Source organism: Sitophilus oryzae, unplaced genomic scaffold, assembly GCF_002938485.1.
Source record: "Sitophilus oryzae breed Bouriz unplaced genomic scaffold, Soryzae_2.0 scaffold_1576_pilon_pilon, whole genome shotgun sequence".
In the NCBI taxonomy this organism is placed as follows: domain Eukaryota; kingdom Metazoa; phylum Arthropoda; class Insecta; order Coleoptera; family Curculionidae; genus Sitophilus; species Sitophilus oryzae.
The window spans coordinates 14,449,873-14,471,334 of NW_022146254.1; the positions used below are offsets into that span (position 1 = coordinate 14,449,873).

At 31.5% G+C, this 21,462-nt stretch overlaps 1 protein-coding gene across 3 annotated transcripts in view; it reads left to right on the top strand.

Annotated features, from left to right (window-relative positions):
• The window catches only part of LOC115879325, a 40,868-nt gene that overhangs the window by 17,914 nt on the left and 1,492 nt on the right, over nucleotides 1–21,462 (top strand). For all 3 annotated transcript variants that reach the window (XM_030896095.1, XM_030896097.1, XM_030896096.1), the window contains exons 2-4: nucleotides 5,942–6,202; nucleotides 13,560–13,685; nucleotides 17,884–18,018. In XM_030896095.1, coding sequence (XP_030751955.1) covers nucleotides 6,127–6,202; nucleotides 13,560–13,685; nucleotides 17,884–18,018 — 337 coding nt within the window. In that variant the 5' untranslated portion in view covers nucleotides 5,942–6,126. The remainder of the gene's footprint in view (nucleotides 1–5,941; nucleotides 6,203–13,559; nucleotides 13,686–17,883; nucleotides 18,019–21,462) is intronic.

Consider the following 21,462-nt stretch of genomic DNA (forward strand, 5'->3'; position numbering starts at 1 on the left):
GTTACGGATGGAGTCTTACAGGTTCTTGAGTTCTGCTTTAAGTTGGTTTCCACTTGGGAAGCAGCACGGTCACAAATTACTTATAACAGATGCGAAAGAAAGCGACTGCATCGGAAACCGCTCGGCAAACCCGACACGCCTATTGAGTGGTGTAAATACACCAGTCGTTTAGTCCGGAAACCTATGCTGTGTCGTATTCGCTTGCTGGAATGACATAGTGCGTGGTTATAGGTTTCTTTTTAAAAACGCGTGTAGGATATTTGTTGAACTTTTGAACTGTTATTTCTAAGTTTTGGTAATTTGTATATCTTATCTAAAATGGGATGCAAATGTGTTTATTTATAAGGAAAAAAAAGATATTTATAGTATAAAAAATTAATTTATTTAACAAAATTTAATTAAAAATGTGACAAAATAGTTACCTTTCTATTGGTTCTATCGGACTTCTTTCGACTATATAAATCTTTATTTGTAAACTTTAATACATCAAACATTTTCAATCTAATAAATCATTTAATGATGTAGATAAGAGGAAATTTCTCACATGGGTGGTCAAATTTTATAGTTTTCATTATATCAAACAGCCTCTGAGAAATGTTTTCAACTCAAAATGCCTTTAATTATGTTTGACTACATCATTAAAAAGGGTCTTCAAATACATCAATGTGATATTTGTCTAAAATTTGCAAAAGAATCCGAATCTCTGGATAACTCGAAATTATTTACCCATTTAAAAGCCTTTGATCATGAAAGTGGAAAAATTTGTTCATTTTATTTACAGGCTGGAAAAATTATTTATATTAAATTTTGATGAGTTTTGCACTGAAGAAAACATTCAGAGGCTGTTTGATATAATGAAAACTATAGAATTTGACCACCCCTGTGAGAAATTTCCTCTTATTTACATCATTAAATTATTCATTAGATTGAAAATATTTTATGCATTAAAGTTTACAAAAAATAGAGATTTATATAGTCGAAAAAAGTCCGATAGAACCAATAGAAATGTAACTATTTTGTCACATCTTTAATTACATTTTGTTAAATAAATTAATTTTTTATACTATAAATATCTTTTTTTTTCCTAATCTCCTACGAGCTGATATAATATGACGAGCAATCTATTAAATTACTGTGAGATTATACAGAAAAGTCCACAGAGTCCATTTAGCGTGTGTCCAAATTTTGACAAGTTTTCAAAAATGACGGTTTTGTTTAGACTGACGTTTAATTTCACCTGACTTCTCGGTGAATGATTTCTTTTTATGGGGGTACATAATATCTAAAATTTACGGCCATGAAGAAATTCAAAACTTGGAACAGTTAAGGCAGAAAATATTTAATGCCTTTGACACCGTCACCCCTGATACGTTATCCAATGTGAGGAGGGGATTTTATGATCGTTTGGGTTATTGTTTAATGCAAGAGGGAGGCACTTTTGAACAATTTTTGTAATTTTTTAAATTTCATTATCCTGTTTTTTTACCGTTTACCCATTACCTACCTTGACGAACATGGGAAAACGAAGGTTCTTTTCAGGACCACAAATATTTTGATTGAGAAAATTGGTAACTTTTTTTTGGATTAAAAAACAAAAGTTGTTAATAGAATACCAATTTAAAAGTGTTTTAGTAGTTTTAATACACACTATGATATAAAATTTATTATTATTATAATGTACATTATTAATGCTATTGTTCATTCGCATTAAGGCCCAATTGCAACAATGATTTAAATTTTTCTTAAAGATAAGTAGAGCTTATAATGAGCTGTATTTATATTTACTTTAATATTCACCTTAAATGAGGGAATTTGACTGATACAATTTTTGAATTTGAATTGTTTTTAATGATACTAACAATTTTAGTTCAATTTTTAATAAAATGTTATTTTATTATTAATAGAAATCCAAGAGACTTGAAACCTCTTTTAGCGATTTATAACATTCTCAAATGAATTACAGGTGCCCTTATTTTCTATGAAAATCACACAGCTTTTTTCATAGTCGCTGCAGTTGCTATAGCTATAAAAAAGTAATTTTTTAAGGTGTGAAAATTGCGACATACGCTAAATGGACTTGATTTTTCGTATGTCTCGAAGTCTGTGGTCTGTCGACCTTTTTGTATGCCTCGATAACATATTGGTGCAGATTATTTTCACCCAAACAAATAATAACCCAAACTATACATTGCTGCGGATTGTCTATGAACTCTTTCTGATGGTCACAAAACCTGAACGCGTAATTCGGTGGTCTTTCGCATCTGTTGCAGTTAATTTGTGGCACAGTTCTGGTCCAGTTAGTGGAGTGTTCACTTCTTTTTCAGCTAGATCGTTAGCTTTCTCATTGCCTTCTATCCCTTGGTGGGCTGGCATCTAAAGTAGGAATACTTTATTATCATTGCTTAACTTGTTCAGCTTCTCTAGACATTCTTTGACCAACTTCGAATTGATGGTTACTGAGTAGATCGCTTTTAATGCTGCTTGACTATCGGATAAGATGGATGTTTGTTATTTCCGACAGTTTCTATTTAAGATAAGTTTCTATCTGGATGTTTTTAGTTGTACGCATCTTCCGAAAACGTAGATTTCTTCCCGAAAGATGCCGGGATAGATGCCTATTGGTTCGGAGTATTTACTTTTCTGTCCAAATACTCCTATCCTTGTGCCCGCTTTGGTTATGGTATGGTGTTTTACCTACTGAGCAAACGTTTTTCTCTTCCTTTTTTACGCCATTTTGCGTAGAAAAGGTGTACTATAAGTAATAGCTTCATAATCTTCAGTAAATTTTGAATATTTTTTGTTAGAGCCATTTTTCCCTATCTACCAAAATAAAGTGGTGGGGAAGGTTAGATCTGTTTTTATTTAAATATTAATAACTCTGGACTGGATGATCGGAATCCAACAAGCGAGGACTCTTTAAAAGAGCGTTTCTTACTCTATATTGTTCCACAGAGCTTACCATATTTTTTAATATCTATATTTTTTAGATTAAAAATGTTTTTCACATCGAACACTTTGACCACATGGATAAAATTGCATTATTTTCCTTCATGTTTAAAAAATACGTCAAATTAACATCTTCATTTATAGACATTATCCTCCGTTTTTCTTTTCATTCATCGTTAAATTAACACTTTTTCGTAATGTTCTTTGGACTTCTCAGGCAAGTAAATGAGTTCAGGTAGTTGCTTCTTGAACTTCTGCAAAAATTGCTGCAAGAATACCATCATCTTCTTGCATTTTTCTGTGGTTGTTAAAAAAAACCTCTGAAATTTTTTTTGTGGAATTGTGTATTTTTTATAAATAAAATTTTAAAGATTCTATTATGGCTTACAGAGAATTTTTTGTAACTTTTCGTAGATAATATAATTAGGATATTTTTGACCAGATCTGTAGAAGAAAATCATAATAGAATTGCCATATTGGAAAACCTCAAAGATCATCCCAGTATTTAAAAAGAACGATAGAAATAATATTGAAAATTATAGACCTGTAACAATAATTTCTAATTTTTCCAAATGTTTAGAAATGGCTCTCTATAGCGCATTGGCGTTCCAGGTGGGAGGTAGAATTTCATCAAATCAGCATGGTTTTATAAGGGGTCGGTCGACGACAACTAATCTTTTAAGTATTACACAATTTATTGCTGACTCTATTGATACAAAGAGTCATGTCGACGTTGTGTATACTGATTTTTCTAAAACGTTTGACCGACTTGACCATGGGATCCTTCTTTACCATCTGGATCGGATTGGGTTTTCAGCTAACTTATTAATGTTGTTTGAGTCCTATTTAAAAGACAGATTGTTGAGGGTGGAGTATTGTGGCCAGAATTCGGTCGAACTGTGCGCTACTTCGGGTGTACCCCAGGGGTCTATTTTGGGACCGTTATTGTTTAACATTTTTATAAACGGTGTCACTGATATAATTGATTTAAGTGTCTTACTGTCTGCAGACGACATGAAGATATTTTCCCGCATTGATTCGCCTCATGACTGTGAACGGCTTCAGAGGTGTGTTGATCGATTAGTTGCATGGTGTTCATATAATAACTTACCATTGAACGTTGAAAAATGTAAAGTCATGTCTTATACCTTGAAATCGGAAACACAAATTTATAATTATTCTATCGGTGATACGATGATAGGTAGAGTATCTGTTTTTAAAGATTTGGGTGTCACACAGTAAACTATCTTTCGTTCAGCATATATCTGAAGTCGTTCAATCTTCGTTTAAGGCCTTGGGATTTATTGTGCGTAATACTAGAGATTTTAGCAATAGTAACACATTAAAACTACTCTATTATGCTTTTGTAAGATCAAAGCTAGAGTATGCATCAATTGTATGGTCGCCGTTTTATGCGGCACATATTAATGCTCTCGAGCAGGTACAGCGTCGTTTTCTGAAATATCTGAGTTTAAGAACTGATGGGGTTTACCCGCAAATTGGCTGCTGTCACAGCTCTTTATTGCAGAAACATTCTCTAGATTCCTTGGAGGTTCGACGGACAAATTCAGAGCTGAAATTTTTATACAAGTTATTACATAATGAAATTGATAGTCCGGATGTTCTCAGTCAAATAAATTTTCTGGTCCCACGTAGCTCTCGGTATAGCTTTACATTTTATGTGGCCTCCTCGCGCACAAATGTAAGTAAATTGAAACGTATGCAGGATGCATATAATTTATATCAGTGTAATTTTGATATTTTCAGCTGCAGTTTGGTTTCGGTTGTTAGTTCAGTTTAGTGGTTTTTCTTGGTTTATATTGTTGTTGTTTTTTTCATTGATATGTATTTTTTCTCATTGATGTTATTTTTTGTTTAATTTAATTATTTTGTATTGAATTTTTTTTTGTGTGTAACCCACTCTGTAATTGGCGTAAGCTGTAGAGTGTTGTAGAATAAATAAATAAATAAATAAATATTGTGACATAATTTGTGATTGCTATGTTTATTGTGATTGCTGTTGCTTTGGCTAGGACCGGATTAAATATTCGGTAAATTTAGTATTTTTTTATATTTTATAACTCAAAATCGTATACAAAGTGAAATATTGAACAATTAATTGATAATTTAAGTTCTTCAAATAAGTTATTCAAAAATTTCAAATAAGTTTTTCTATCACCAAATTTTTATATCATCAATATTATTTCTTATCATCATTTCATGCAATTATTCAATTCATTTATTATTAATTAAGAAAACTGCATTTTTATGTCAGGTTTCGAAATAATTCGTTCTCCTGAGTACAATGATATGCCATACTTAATATATTTTTTTTTTGTTTCGGGCTTTTAAACACAATTTATTTAAGCTAATTGCCTAAGCCCTGATCTTTTTGCGTTTTTTTAAATAATTAACCTTTTTCGTCGTTACAATATTGATGAGCTTCGAAATTTAACAATGACGTGCGGTAAAACATTGAATACAGATTATCAAAAAAGAAATAAAAAAATAATTAAAAGATGAATCGGAAATGGTGGAGCAGTATAATGGCCAGCGAGGCTCCTGGACCTGTCGCCAAGCATTACTTGATTTTTTTTGTGTGGCATATCGTTATACTCAGGAGACCGATGCAGGTCCGTATTTAAAAAAAAATAAGTTGGTCTATGTATCTCACAAACTATCAGCTAATTTGGGAATCTAAAAATATTATCAGGTAGCCGTGATAAAGTGGCTATGAGAATGTGCAATTAGTTTTTAGATTTTCATAAAAGTAACGACAGGAAAAAATAAAATAAAATTGATCTTCGTATCTATTACGGTTTTCGAAATACTAATGCTCGTACCTCGAATTTGTAGCACCATACATATTATGTCCTGAGCCGATGCCATATTCCGATAGAATACATAACTCTTATTTCTCGTGTGTCAACGACCAGAACCACATATGCAAACCAAATTCATCTCGTTTCAATCGCACCTATCTTTGACCTTTCAGAATCACCGCCGACCATCTACCTAGACTCGACCCATCGCCGTCGTACCAGAGGAGGTACGGCCCAACGGGAAAGGCACCGCATGGTTCACTCGACCGTCTGTTAGTTACGGAACTGTGACGAAGATCTTAACCAGTTTAACCACAAACGCGAGGCAAAAACAGCAAGAAAAACACAATATTCGGTCATGGATTACACGGATTTTACGCTAATCGGATGTTTGATAGTGGCAGTGTGTTTTGGCATCGGCGAGAGTAGGAAAGGTAAGCTGTAGTTTGTAGTGGTTCCGTTTTTGTGTGCATCTGGTTTGTTTTGGTTGTCGAAGAAGTAAACAGTTGGAGTGCCACCGGGTAATAATATGTGTCTTCGTTTGAAGTTTTGTTTTGGATTCCATAGTAACCCAAAAGGATTAATCGATTTAAAGTGAGGTAATACGAAATATACAGGGTCTTAAATTTATAAACTACTTGAAATTTTTTCAGAATTTAGTAATTTCTAAAAACATACCTGGTGCATCTCTAAAGTGGCTCACCTCTAAACTTTTTTATTTTTTTAGATAAAAAAAAAACGATATTTGGTATGGTAGTATAAATATGACATAAGTTATGATTGATTAACGGATTCAATTGGTTTTATTCACTTTCTGTTTCACCGGAAATTACTATAACTTTTTATTTTTAAATGACACCCTCGGTATATTTTTACTCTATTTAATAGAAAATGACACTCTGAATAGAATGCCATTCGCGTCAACTTTTGACATTTTTGCTTAAAAAATCGTATTTTAAATTTCAATCTAGAGTGCTAGAGAGCCTTGGAAAAATAGATTTGATCGTCTAATGTTTTTCGTGTCTTATCCTGGCCGGTTAAAAGATGCCCAAGTAGTATTTTTAACCATACCTCAATTGTTTCAAGTGGAACAAGGGTGGCTCATTAGCATATTTGGAAAAACGCATTTTTTTACGACTAACTTGGTACCACACACTTGGTATTTCAAGTCAAATTGTCCTTATGAACTGCATGTTACAATTTTAAATAAACCAGATGTGAAAATGTCAAAAGTTGATATATAATGTCATTCTATTCAGAGTATCATTTTCTATCGAATAAAGGGTGTATTCCGTTGCTTACCTTAGTTATGGTTTTATATGTTCCGTTTCTATCGGTTTCCTGAAAGTTTTCTTATTACCAAACACAGTTCCTGAAAAATTCGGTTATAACTGTAACATGACTGTTACCAAACTAACCAGCGCAAGAAGGCTGGTTTTTCTGGTTTTGTTTGTCAATCAATGTCATTTATGTGAGAGAAATCAAGCAAACATTGGAAGTTCGAGTGAAATTCGCATTTAATTTCTAAAATTTGTAATAATATTTTGTATTTACGTCATATTTACATCCAAAAGCAATGGAGATAGGCAGTAAAGGTAAATAAATTTCATTAAATAACAAACATCAGATTCGAAATCAGCATCCTAAAAAACATAATAAACAGAAGAAATCAGAACAACCCCAAAACATTCCTCCAAAAGTCTTTTTGTAACCAGACTAAATATTGTGTCTTCGTTTGATCGTTTAACTGTAAAATAGAAATCTCACATTATAACAGAGGGGAGACTTTATCAATATCAAAATGTTTGTATTAGGGGATCGATCCAAGAGATAAATAGTATAAAAAATACTTTTTCGCACGACTCCAGTCGTTTAAAATCAAAATGTATGTTGATAAAGTAAGCAAACTAGAGATTTTAATATTATTATTTACCAACTTCCATAAAAATTTGCACGACCTATAACAGAATCTTCTCAGTTCTAATGAAAATAATCTAAGCTGTATATTTTTGTCGATGTATACTTTTATACAGGGTGTCAAAATATAGTGTATCTAACTTTGGTGGGTGATTCTACAGTTAAAAATAAAACAAAAAGTTCGTATGAACATATGCCCTAAAATGCTTGCCGAAGAAGTTACAGCACTCGAAATTCGAAATGGTAAATCAAAATTATGTATTTTGTTCGTTTTTAAGAACAGTGGTAAACCATTTTTCTTGAAATTTGGTACTATTACACACATTTTAATGCCAAAACGAATGGCGATAGTGTAAAATTCCGTACCAGCCCTGAAAGGCTACTTTATGTTAGGGTAGAGAGTACTACTGGCCGTACTTTTTTTATCCTATAGATACAGTAATGTCAACAAATGACATAAGAAGCTAAAACTTTTTTATGTAAAAAAGGTGCTCTTCATTTAGTTCAGCTGCAGTATATACTTTTTACTTTTTTCTCTATTAAAGCAAAGTCTATATATTACAGTAAACTACAGTTTTTACAAGTTTTTAGTTAATTTTGAAATAATTAATACAGTATACAATAATTCTTTGAGATTGACTATCTCGTTTTCAGCTTTTGAAAATAGCCTTTCTTATATTAGCAGTTAATTTGGGAATGTTCAATTTAACTAACTCATTTAAAACTCGGTCCATGTTGCCAAGTGTCATCTTTGCTAAAAGCTTTAACCCTAAGAAATTCTTTATTATCGCTTTACTAGTCTTATATTAAATGGTTTTCCTAAATGCTTCGAAATTCGTTAGTATGTCAACGAGAATTACTTAAAATGATTAGCAAAATATACAGGGTACAACAAACTTGTCGCCATAATAGGCTAAAACCACGAATATCAACGAACTCCAAATGGTACTGATCATTAAAACTATATATTTTTTTTTAAATTTAAAAAATTTAAAACTTTATTTAGGAAAATAAAAACACTAATTTATTTAGGATTGATTGACATATTCAATTGTTTTTGGTGACTTCCTGTTTCACCGGAAATGACTACAATTTTTGATTTTTAAATGGCACTCTCGGTATTTTTTTACTTTATTCGATAGAAAATGACATTCTGAATGGAAGGACATATCATATGTCTACTTTTGACATTTTCGCATATGGTTTATTTGAAATGATAACATGCGGTTCATAACAAAAATTTGACTCGAAATATACCACGTGTGTGGTATTAAATTATTCGTAAAAGAATTCTTTTTCCAAATATGCTAATGAGCTATGACTTGGGCATCTTTTAACCGGCCAGGACAAGACATTAAAAACATTAGACGATCAAATCTATTTTTCCAAGGCTTCTTCAATAAAAATTAGTATTTTTAACATAGCCATGCACTCTAGATTGAAATTTAAAATACGATTTTTTATTAAGTGAGAAAGTCAAAAGTTGACATACGATATGTCATTCTATTCAGAATGTCATTTTCTATCGAATAAAGTAAAAAAATACCGAGGCTGCCATTTAAGAATCAAAAGTTGTAGTAATTTCCGGTGAAAGGAAGGGACCAAAAACAATTGAATGCGTCAATCAATCCTAATTTATGTCATATACTAATATACCAAATCTCGTCTTTTTATCTGATAAAATAAAAAAGTTATAGGGGTGAGCCACTTTTTAGACGCACCCGGTATAGTTGTTAAGAATTTTTCAACTATATAATTTAAAATATCCAAATTCTTTTAAGTTTTATTATAACTACAACCAAAAACTGTAAAAATATGTTAACCCAGTGGTTCAGTATTCATATTAATAACTTTCTCAAATTTTCGACTTTTCTAACCTTAATTATGCCTTTAATTACTAAAGAAACACTCAGTATATAGAAAAATCAACCAACTGAATCACTGTTTGATCGAGCTCGAAACAACAATGTAGAAATTAGTCTTAGTAAATTTTAAAAATTTGTTTTTGTTTTAAAAAAAGTAATGTCGTTGTATATGTATTTTAATATTTTATAAAGGAAATGTCCTTATAATGTGATATGATGCTAGTTTTAATGCCTTTTTGTTGTTTTTGCTAATTGACTCAGTCAAACTGTCCTGATGATGGGAATACAATTCTCGAAAGCTTGAAAAATTTGAAAAAGTAGTTTTATTAGCCTGTGTGGTTATTATTGACTGCATCCAACTTAGTCAGTCACGACTAAACCTGCTATTTTTGGAAAAATCAACCTGTAAATTAACACCATAATTTGTGCAATTTTGACCAAAGTTTAACTTCGATTAAATAATACCATATAATCGAATGTCACTTTTAACGTAAATACTATACAGTATGCAATTAAGTTACCATTTATTAACACATTAAAATTATACCCAATTAAGAGTAAATTATCTATAACATATTTAAAAAACAGGGTATCAAAATATCAATAATTGTTTTGGGTTTACAGTATCCTTCAAAACGTATACCGTACTGGATTTTAACGTGTAAGACAGTTATGTGACAGCATAATGGAAAATCAATTGTATTAAAAAGAGATAAAAGTTGGGTTGATACATTTCTTCTATGCGGTATTGCCAGATTTTGCATCAAAAGTTCAAACCGGACAAGTAGGCGTTTACGAAAAGTGTTGCATCTAGGGTTGGAACTTTATTTTTTACAATTAGTTACTTATTTTACCTCCAGCTGTAATAGATTATATATAGCTTAGATATATTATCTTTATTTCGGTAGTATACATGAAAGTTTTTAAGAGTTTATTTTTGCTACACACGTAAAAACCGGCATCACTGTATGCCGCTTTTTATTTGGTCTCTCTGTCTGTCAACCGGTCGTTTATATTTATCTCTGTCACATGCATTAAAATTAGTAGTGGGAACTATCGAATGAATACTATCGAAACATTCGATAGTTGCAATTCATTCGAATAATTCGATAGTTAGTAAAAAAACATTCGTTGAAAACTATTCGAATAAAAATTATCGAATAGATCCGTCATCTGCCTTGAAATATTGTATTCTAGTAATTCGGCAGCAAAAACCATTCATTTATAAAATTCATTCATTTATGAAATTCATTTATTCGTCAGGATCGATTATAATAAAATATTAACTGAATTTTAGTTGTCGCCCGGCGACGTAGGTTTCTTTCCGAGAAACCCGACAGCGGTCGGTGGCAATGCTATGAAAAGAAGCCGGCATCTTTGATTTTTGCGGAGTCAGATATAGATAAGGACACATTATTTTTTTATTGAGGTGCTAGTATTTACACAGAAAATACATTATGAAGGGCGCTGTTGCCATATTTTGGTATTAGTTGATATTAGCAAAGAATATTATTGTTTGGCTTTAGTTAGTTAGGGATAGTGTGTCTATATATTCTGCATTCTTTTTTATTAATACTCTGTTGTTACACTGCAATAATACTTGTTATTTTGGATGTAGGAAAATGATTTTTAATGTTTTTAAGCAAAGACTGGTTTAATAAATAATAATAACAGTAATAATTTGTTATACCTATTAACAACAAAATTTAAAATCATTTAATATAAATATTTTTTTAAGTAGTAGCAAAATGTAAACAACAAATTAGATGTCAAAATTATTTATATTAGATCCTATTTAATAATAATATAGTCTCTAAATTTTTTGTGTGTGGCAACGTTGGTTTATTAAATAATAATAATTACAGAACTAATTTGTTATATTAACAACAAATTTTAAAATCATGAAATATAAACATTTTTTAATTTTCTAAGCATGCAGTGTAATGGAAGGAAAATATAAATAAAAAATTAGAAATCAAAATTATTTATATTAGGTGCTTTATATTACTATTTAAAAATTATATTTACTTTTACTGGCATTTACTTTAAAAAATAAATGAAATATTTCTTCGCAAAAAACTACATGTAAGAGAATTAGCATAAACAAAATACAAACATCGTTAACTTTTTTTTAAATTGGCACGTGTAAAACTTTCATTTTAATTTTCTCACCCCATAGTTTGAGTTCGATAACCCCATTTACTAAGTTCAACTAATTCATTTCATTCATTATTAAGTTCAACTAATTCATATTATTAAAACATCTAAAATACAAATATGTATTTTTAAAATTAATTGTAAGTTCATCTCATCTCTCTTAAAAATTGCTACTTCTCAAAATTTCCGATTGTAAAATAGACCATATACCATATAAAATTAAATAATTGAAAGATCGGACTACAGAAAACCACACAAATTTTCGGAAAAATTTTGACCACCTGCACATGCACACAATTGTCAATAAATAAAATTAAGAAATAACTACTATTTTAGTATTTTAACTATTTTAATAAACGCAAAAATAGCACAGTATTTATACGGCGAAGTTATAAAATTTTGGAAGAACTAATAATGCACTGACGCATACAAAAATCAAACGAATACTAAATTTCATTTATCAAAAGCATTCGATAGTCGTGGCTCAACGATAACCATTTAGTCGCACGGCGAGGTTGTCACATATGCTTTAGTATACAAATGAATGAATGATTTTATTCGAATAAAACCATTCGATAGTTGAAATCATTCATTCATTAACCATTCGATAGTCTAATTCATTCGATAGTTCCCATCGCTAATTAAAATACAGACCACGCATATGATCTAGTATGTCTCTATAAAAAAAATTCCATCGGTTCCAAACTTTTTGGCGGGCACTGTATATATGAGGTGGCAGGGTAAACAAAAATGTAATTTGTAACTTGCAATTGGATCTGTAATTGATCCTTATAAATTATAGTTTAAAATAACAGGTATGCCGACTATTGTTTACCAGTAGCGTAACTTCAAATGTGAGGCCCCCCCCCTCAAGATTTTTTAGGGGCCCTTATATTAAAATAAAAAAAAACACTAAAAAACATAATATAGCTTTATGTAGGTATATCAAGTCATTTAATATATAAAAACAAAAATTTAACTTATTTCACATAAGAAAAAATAATAATAAAGGAACATAAAAAATAAAACATTACAAAATAAATCAACATAAAACAAAACTTAGGTACTAAAAGAAAACTAAATAATAAAAATAAATAAACATAAATAAAATTTTTCTAATAAAAATATGATTCAAATTAAAATTAATTAATAGGAACAAATAAAATGTAAGAAAGGAACGCGGGGCCGCTGGAAGGAATGCGGGGCCTACGCTACGCTACTGTTGTTTACTAGAGCAACAGTTATTCTCAAAACATTTCCAGTCAACCGTTGACAAGAAAAATAACAAAAAGTTACGTGCTGTTATTTTTAAATAACAGTTATTACAAACTATTATTTTTTCAACAATAACAGTTCGTAATTTTATGATTTGTAAGATATAAAATTATGTTTTGATATATGATTATTTAGAGAGTTATTCTCAAAACATTCCAAGACAACCGTCGCGTCGGCAAGAAAAATAACAAAAAATTACGAGCTGTTATTTTTAAATAACAGTTCGTAATTTATACTATTAAAAACTGTTATTTTTTACACAATAACAGTTCGTAATTTTATGACTTGTAAGATATATTATGTATGCTTTGATAAATGATTATTTAGAAAGTTATTCTCAAAACATTTCTTGAACGGTGGTCTTGATAACCGTTGACAAGAAAAATAACAAAAAGTTACGAGCTGTTATTTTTAAATAACTGTTCGTTGTTTATACTATTACAAACTGTTACTTTTTAAACAATAACAGTTCGTAATTTTATAGTTTGTACCTAAGATATAAAATTAGGAACTGTTATTTTGAAATAACAATTCGTATTTATTTTAACACAATCTCTTAGGTTATATTTTTTTTCAGGTTTGAACGGTAGATGTCGTACCGTAGACGAGTGCAAACCCATAGGATATTTCTGTGGCAGGAACGAGACTTGTCAATGTAGATCTGGCTATAGACCCGATGAGAAGTGGACAAAATGCACTGGATGTAAGTTAAAAGAAGGTCTTGAAAAAGTTATCGATCGTATTGTCGAAGAGTTTGTCAGGATCCTTATCGAAACTATTATCGACTTTATTATTATGATATGTATACGTACCCTCATGTGTATCTCATTTATCATTATTATGTATTATCTTATAAGATACTTTATGTTCTAAAATAAATGTATTATACACCCAGATCGGGTATACGTACACAAATAGCATCAAAAAGTTTTATAAGTAAGCATGCTTTGACTTTGACAGTTCGACAATCAATCTACTTTTGAGTTAAAATGGCTGGTAACATCTGTCATCGTACAAAGCATGCTGTATCCTATAACTTTTTGATCAAATTTTATTTAGTTATTATAGTGTTTGAAAATTCCATTTCAATTTTTTTTTCCTGCTCAATCATATTTCATGATTCATTATTCCTATAAAATACATGTAAAATATTTACATTGATACTCACTGGGGTTTATTAGCATATTATATTTTTGTAAAATTTATTTAACATAGAACAATTAACTCCGTTTTATTTAGCCATCAAAATATATTTTGTACTTTTATTACTTTTTTAAATTTAGTTCTGTATTTTATTTGTTAAGTTAGTTGTTTTTTTTTCTTGAAAAAGCTTGGATATATTTTGCCATTGAAACAGAAAAATAAAAAAAAATATTAAAAGAAAATAACGATGAATGTATTATTTTTTTTAATTTCATTTAATTTTGGTTTAGACGCATTGGTTCCTCCATTATACTTTTTGGATTGTTAATGTCTACTTTATATACATGAATGTTGACAAATTTTAAATTTCCTTTTTTTAGCAAAATAAAAACACTAAATCACCACAATACACCAAAACACTTTTACTTTTACACTGGACGCGCGTTTCGCTAACCATGTTAGCATCATCAGCAAATGATTATAAACTAAAGTACAATCTACAAGTTGAGCGTTTATATACTCGCTCAGTGGGCCCCGAGTGGGCGTGGCAAAATCTAGCCAACCGAGTCAGAGCCAACTGAGCGTAACAGTTAGATTTCCGCCACTAGAGTAGTAGGAACAAAGAACTTGAAGGAATTGGACCGTTGTCTCTGTTCATACTATCTTTACATTTATTAATTCTGATGCTTTCATATGCATCTAATTGTCTGTAATTTGAGACTTGTTTAATTAATTTTAAATTATTAAGATCTATACAATGTTCATTATCAACAATATGTTCGGCAACGCAAGATTTATCCTTTGATGTATCTCCTTTGATGTATCTTCATTGTTCCCAAGTGTTCCAATTCCACATACTTTAGGCTACTTAAAGGAATTACTGAACGCAAATGGTCTCGACAACAAAACTGTGAGTGAATATATTGAGCTTACATCGTTATGTATGAAACAAAATTGTTTTCAATTTAATAACAATTTTTTTGAACAGCGGGAAGGTACAGCAATGGGTAATCCATTGTCTCCATTTTTGGCTAATTTATTCATGAGCAGGTTTGAAGTGGAGGCTAAGAATCAGTTTGGGTATTTTCCAAGAGTATGGTTTAGGTATGTGGATGATATTTTTGCTGTTTTTGACACACATTCAGACACTATAGATAATTTTATTTCTAAGTTAAATAATCGTTTTCCTTCCATTAAATTTACGCATGAAATTGAGAACAACGACAGATTACCATTTCTAGATGTATTAGTTATTAGAAATACTAATAATTGCCTGGCATTTGATATCTATAGGAAAAATACGACCACACGCAGATATATTCCTAATGAATCACATCATAGTGTTGAACATAAAATGGCTAGTTTAAATTTCTTAGTTCATAGGTTACTTAGTTTCCCACTTTCCAACGAAAGATATGAAATAGAAAGAGATTACATTAGGAATGTAGCTGAGTGTAATGGATATTCTCCTTTACTAGTTGATAAATTAATTAGAAAACGTAGGTATAGGTTAATGATTTCTGAAAATTCGACTTTTCAAGTGGAGAAAGATACGTCTAAATATTTTTCGATACCGTTTGATAGAGAGTTATCCCGTGGTCTAAAAGGAATTTTTAAGAATGTCAATTATAAACTTGTGTATAGTGCTAATAATAAATTACAACAATTATTAGGTAATCCAAAAGATAAAACACCTCCACTGGAAAGGTCGGGTATTTATGAAATTTCTTGTAAAGATTGTAATCAGAAATATGTTGGGCAAACTAGGAGATCAATATTAACTAGATTTAAAGAACATTTAGCTCAGATAAGATATGGTAGACCGGATAAATCTTGCGTTGCCGAACATATTGTTGATAATGAACATTGTATAGATCTTAATAATTTAAAATTAATTAAACAAGTCTCAAATTACAGGCAATTAGATGCATATGAAAGCATCATAATTAATAAATGTAAAGATAGTATGAACAGAGTCAACGGTCCAATTCCTTCAAGTTCTTTGTTCCTACTACTCTAGTGGCGGAATCTATCTGTTACGCTCAGTTGGCTCTGACTCGGTTGGCTAGATTTTGCCACGCCCACTCGTTGCCCACTGAGCGTGTATATAAACGCTCAACTTGTAGATTGTACTTTAGTTTATAATCATCTGCTGATGATGCTAACATGGTTAGCGAAACGCGCGTCCAGTGTAAAAGTAAAAGTGTTTTGGTGTATTGTCGTGATTTAGTGTTTTTATTTTGCTGTGTAACACCAAAGGTTCCAACCCTCAACTGTAATATACAGGGTGTTTCAAAAAGCATGTGCCATCTCTCGTGGGGAGATTCCTCACGTAAAAATAAGATTTATTTTTCGATTCTGCTTCGTTTCGAAGCTACCGGGTGTTAAAGTCTTAATATACTTTTGATTTTTATTATAATTTTCTTCCAAGTACTTTTAGAGATTCGAATGAAATTTTGACGGTAAAAGTTGCTATAAATGCGACACATTTTAAAGCTAAAAAAGTGCCGACATATTCACCAGGGACGTGCATATGGTTTATCACTGGAATATTTTTCTAAAAAAAGCATGCACGTCACTGACTTTTTTTCTCTTATTAGCGAAATAGTGTAAGCAGTTTAATGCCGATTGAAAGTTGTCTCTTCATATTTCGTCGATTTCGGCCTCCTTGATAAGATAAACGTAATTTTTTTAATTTGCCTTGATCCAAGTCTGATAGAAATAACCTTTAAAAAAAATTAATATCATTAATTTGGGAAAGTTTTAAAATAAGTAGGTACTTATTGATTCCTCATCAGAAAATATGAAAAAAAGTTCCTATAAACATGAGTATGGAAATGCATAGTTTTAGAGTTACAGGATGTTAAAACATTTTAAAATTAGGTTTTTTGTAATTATCTTAAATACAATTATTTTTTATTTGAAATTGCCGTAGGTTGGACTAATAGTAGTAATAACTAATAATAATAATATTTAACAATAAATTAGGTAAAATATATAATTTATTAATTTTATTTTAATTTTATTAATTGTGATTAATAAACTTGCGTTTATCTAATCAAGGAGGCCGAATTCGACAAAATGTCAAGAGATAACTTTAAATTTTGATATTAAAAGAAAAAGTCAGTGGCGCATATGTTCTATTTTGCAAAATATTCTAGTGATAACCCATATGCACGTCCCTGATGAGTTTATCGACACTTTTTTAGCATTAAAATATGTAGCATTTATGGCAACTTTTACCCTCAAAATTTCATTCGAATCACTAAAAGTACTTGGAAGAAAATTATATTAAATCGAAAAAATTTTAAGACGTTAACACCCTGTAGCTACGAAACAAAGCAGAATCGGACCTATGTTGATATGAAAAATAAATCTTATTTTTACGTCAGTAATCTCCCCACGTGAGATGGTACATATTTTTTGAAACACCTTGTATATGACATTTTTTGTTTTTTGTCAAATAGCTTACTACTTATACTCCTTTTTGTTTTAATAAAAATATTGTATCTTCTTATGTTCAGCAAATTCAGCAAAGTTTATAGAAAAAATCATTTAAATGTTCAAACTGTCACCGATTTTTTTGTTTTGAAAATATGCCAGGTTGAGTCAAAACGTGAAACTGTATGTTTCTAAAAAGAAATTTTCGAAATTTGTGCAATCATCCATCCACTCATCATGTTTGCACCAAACTCTAAGTAAATAAAATTATACTAGTTATATTTAGAAAGCCTAATAAATAGGTAATCTTTTTTCAGATGTAGGATCCAAGTGTATTTACGACCACCACTGTATAGAAGGGGCATATTGTGCGGGTATTGATGGAAGGGCAACGTGTAAGTGCCAGGAGGATGAAGATTATTTTCTAAGTGAGGACGGACAAACATGTATAAGTAAGTAACTATTACACAAATTAAAAAAAAACAGCCTGATCTAACATTTCCCAAAAGCGCTATATCAGATTTCTGGTTTGATATTTTCAATAATTCAAGAAAGTTTGATATTTATTTTATAATTTTTGGCGATATACAGGGTGGTCCGAATTGTATTCCGGAAACTTCGGCAGCATGTTCTGCAGATTAAAATAAGTAAAAAAGTTCGTATAAATGTACGTCCAAAAATGCTTAGTTTCGGAGATACAGGGTGTAGAAATTTCATTTTTATTTCGATATTTTCCAAATAATTTAAGAAGTAATGTCAATATTTGGATGAAAATTGGTGTCTGGCAGTTTTTGGACATGAGAAATTTGATTTTCATGTCAATATGACTCCTACTTGTAGAGGGCGCCACCTGCATATGCTTTAACTGGTTTGAAGAGTAATAACTTTTCATCCATACCTGTATAAAACTACTGAGTAAAAAAATATATATTTACAACTTTTTTTTTACATAAAAAAGGTCTCTTGGTAAAAATCGCTACGAGTAATGGTTCTCGAGATATTTGAAATTGAAATTATCAATACCTGTCATCATTGACAAATTAAACATGTTGACCAAATAGTTATTTGACCGAAATCTTAAATTTGAAATCTTTTTGTGGCAAAAGTTCAACAGAAACTGTTTAATCATCATTTTTTCGCAGAAAAATTTATGATTAATTTAAACAAATAAACATTTATTATTTCAGTCAAATAACTCTATTCAACGTGTGCTTATTTTTTGTCAATAATGACATGGTATTGACTATTTCCATTTTAAATATCTTGAGAACGGTTGCTCGTAACGATTTTTACCAAGAGGCATTTTTTGCGTAAAAAGTTATGGAAATGTATATTTTTTTAGTCAGTAGTTTTATACAGGTACCGTCGAAAAGATATTACTCTTCATAACAGTCAAAATGCATGTAGGTGGCGCCCCCTACAAATAGGAGTCATTTTGACATCAAAATCAAATTTCTCGTATCACAAAACTTCCAGACACCAATTTTCATCCAGATATTGACGTTACTTCAGAAATTATTTGGAAAAAATCGAAATAAAAATGAAACTTCTACACCCTGTATCTCTACACCCTGTATCTCCGAAACTAAGCATTTTAAGACATGGAAGCATTAAACACAATACCTCAGTATAACAGCCTCGATGTATTAGACATCCCAATAACAGAACAAGAAATAAAGACCTCCATAAAACAGCTTAAAAACAACAAATCAGCTGGCTGTGACGATATTCCGGCGGAAATCTATAAGTGTGCAAGTAAAGAACTTATTGGTCATCTTAAGGCTCTCTTTGATGTCGTATGGGAAAGCGGAGAGGTACCTCAGGATTTTCGCAATGCGAATATAGTGAATATATTTAAGAACAAAGGAAGTGCATCAGACTGCGGAAATTACCGGGGAATTTCGCTATTGGCTATCGGCGGAAAAATTCTTGCAAAAATAATGTCAAACCGCCTGCACCCATATATAGAAAAAATCCTTCCAGAATCGCAAAGGGGTTTTCGTACCAACCGCGGCACCGTCGATTCCATATTTTCCATCCGTCAACTACAGGAAAAAGTAAAAGAGCAGGAGTCTAAACTTTATGTTGCATTCATCGATCTAACAAAAGCCTTCGACTCTGTGAACAGAGATGCGCTTTGGGCAATTATGGAAAAGTTCGGAGTACCCAACAAATTTCTTACAGTGTGTAAAAGCCTCCAAAACAACAAGTCAAGAGTGTCACATCATGGATCACTGAGAGACCCATTCCTAACAAATACAGGAGTTAGGCAGGGATGTGTCTTAGCGCCTCTCCTATTCAACATATTCATGGCAGCGCTCTCCATTATAGTGGACAGCAAACTGCAGGAGAGAGGATTGGGCATTAGATACTGATATGACGGCGGTCTGTTCAACATAAAAAGACTCAGGGCAAAAACACGTACAAAATTTATCACAGAACTTCAATACGCTGACGACTGCACTCTAGTTGCAAACACGGTACAACAATTACAAGAAATGTTGAACACATATACCTGGGCATACGAGGCTTTGAGCCTTAAGCTAAACATCGACAAAACTAAAATCATGTGCACTCACCCGGAAGATCACAACAATGCTATAAAAATCGGAGAAGAACTATTGGAATATGTGGCGGAATTCAATTACCTTGGCAGTTTGATTTCGGAAAAGGCCAATATTGACTCTGAAATTCAGCACAGGATTAGTAGCGCCTCAAGGGCATTCTGGAAATTAAAAGACAGGGTTTTCTACAATCATGACTTGAGTACAAAAACAAAACTTGCAGTATACCGAGCAATTATAATCCCCACCATGATATATGGGAGCGAAACCTGGGTGCCTTACCGCCGACACATGAACGCATTGAACAAGTTGCAACAGAGACACCTTAGACAACTCTTAAGAGTCCGGTGGTTCCATCATGTCTCAAACGTATCGGTCCTTGAAAAATCTAACTGCGAGAGTATTGAAGTCATGGTCACAAAATCCCGCTTAAGATGGGCTGGTCACGTATGCAGAATGCAAGAAAACCGCATACCAAAATCTCTGCTTTACGGTGAGCTTGTGGACGGTAAGAGGAGGCCGGGTGGACAACTGAAAAGATACAAGGACATTTTCCACGAAAATTTAAAGGGAATTAACATGCAGAATGAGTGGGAAAAAGCAGCTCACAATAGAACTCAATGGAGAAGGGTTGTAAACTCAGTTAACAGCGGCAACCAAAAAGTAGAGAGGCAACAAAGCAATGAGATTTTTGAATGTCCGGAGTGCGGTAGGCAGATAACATCACGTATCGGGCTTTTCAGTCACAGAAAAGCTCATGAAAGAAAACGCCTTGCGTGACCATTTTCTTTATGTGTGTCGAATACTCGTCAGCGAGTAACGGCTGTATGTATGTATGTATTTTAAGACATACATTTATACGGATTATAATATATTATATAAATTATATTTTTGACTTATTTTTATCTGCAGAATATGCTGCTGAAGTTTCCGGAATACAGTTCGGACCACCCTGTATACAATTTATTCATCGCCAATATGCACGAAACGCACAAACACATGAGGCGTGCATGTGAAAAGTAATACAATAGTAATATTATAATAGGGTGAGTGTTAAATAAGGGCAAATATTTTCAGGTTTGGTAGATCTCGATAAAAGAAACTTATTTTCTCTTTGCTATTTTTCAAAGAAGTCCAAAATAGCCGAGTTATTTAATTCGCTGTGTTATTTAAATCTGCGGTGTCGCAGTTCTAAAAATTTTTCTAAAATATACAGGAAAATTTAAAATAAAATGCATAAATTTAACACCTTTTTTGCAAAAAACTCATAGACGTGGTCCTGAGATCGAAATATACCACCCCTGAAAATATTTGCACTTATTTTAGACTCAC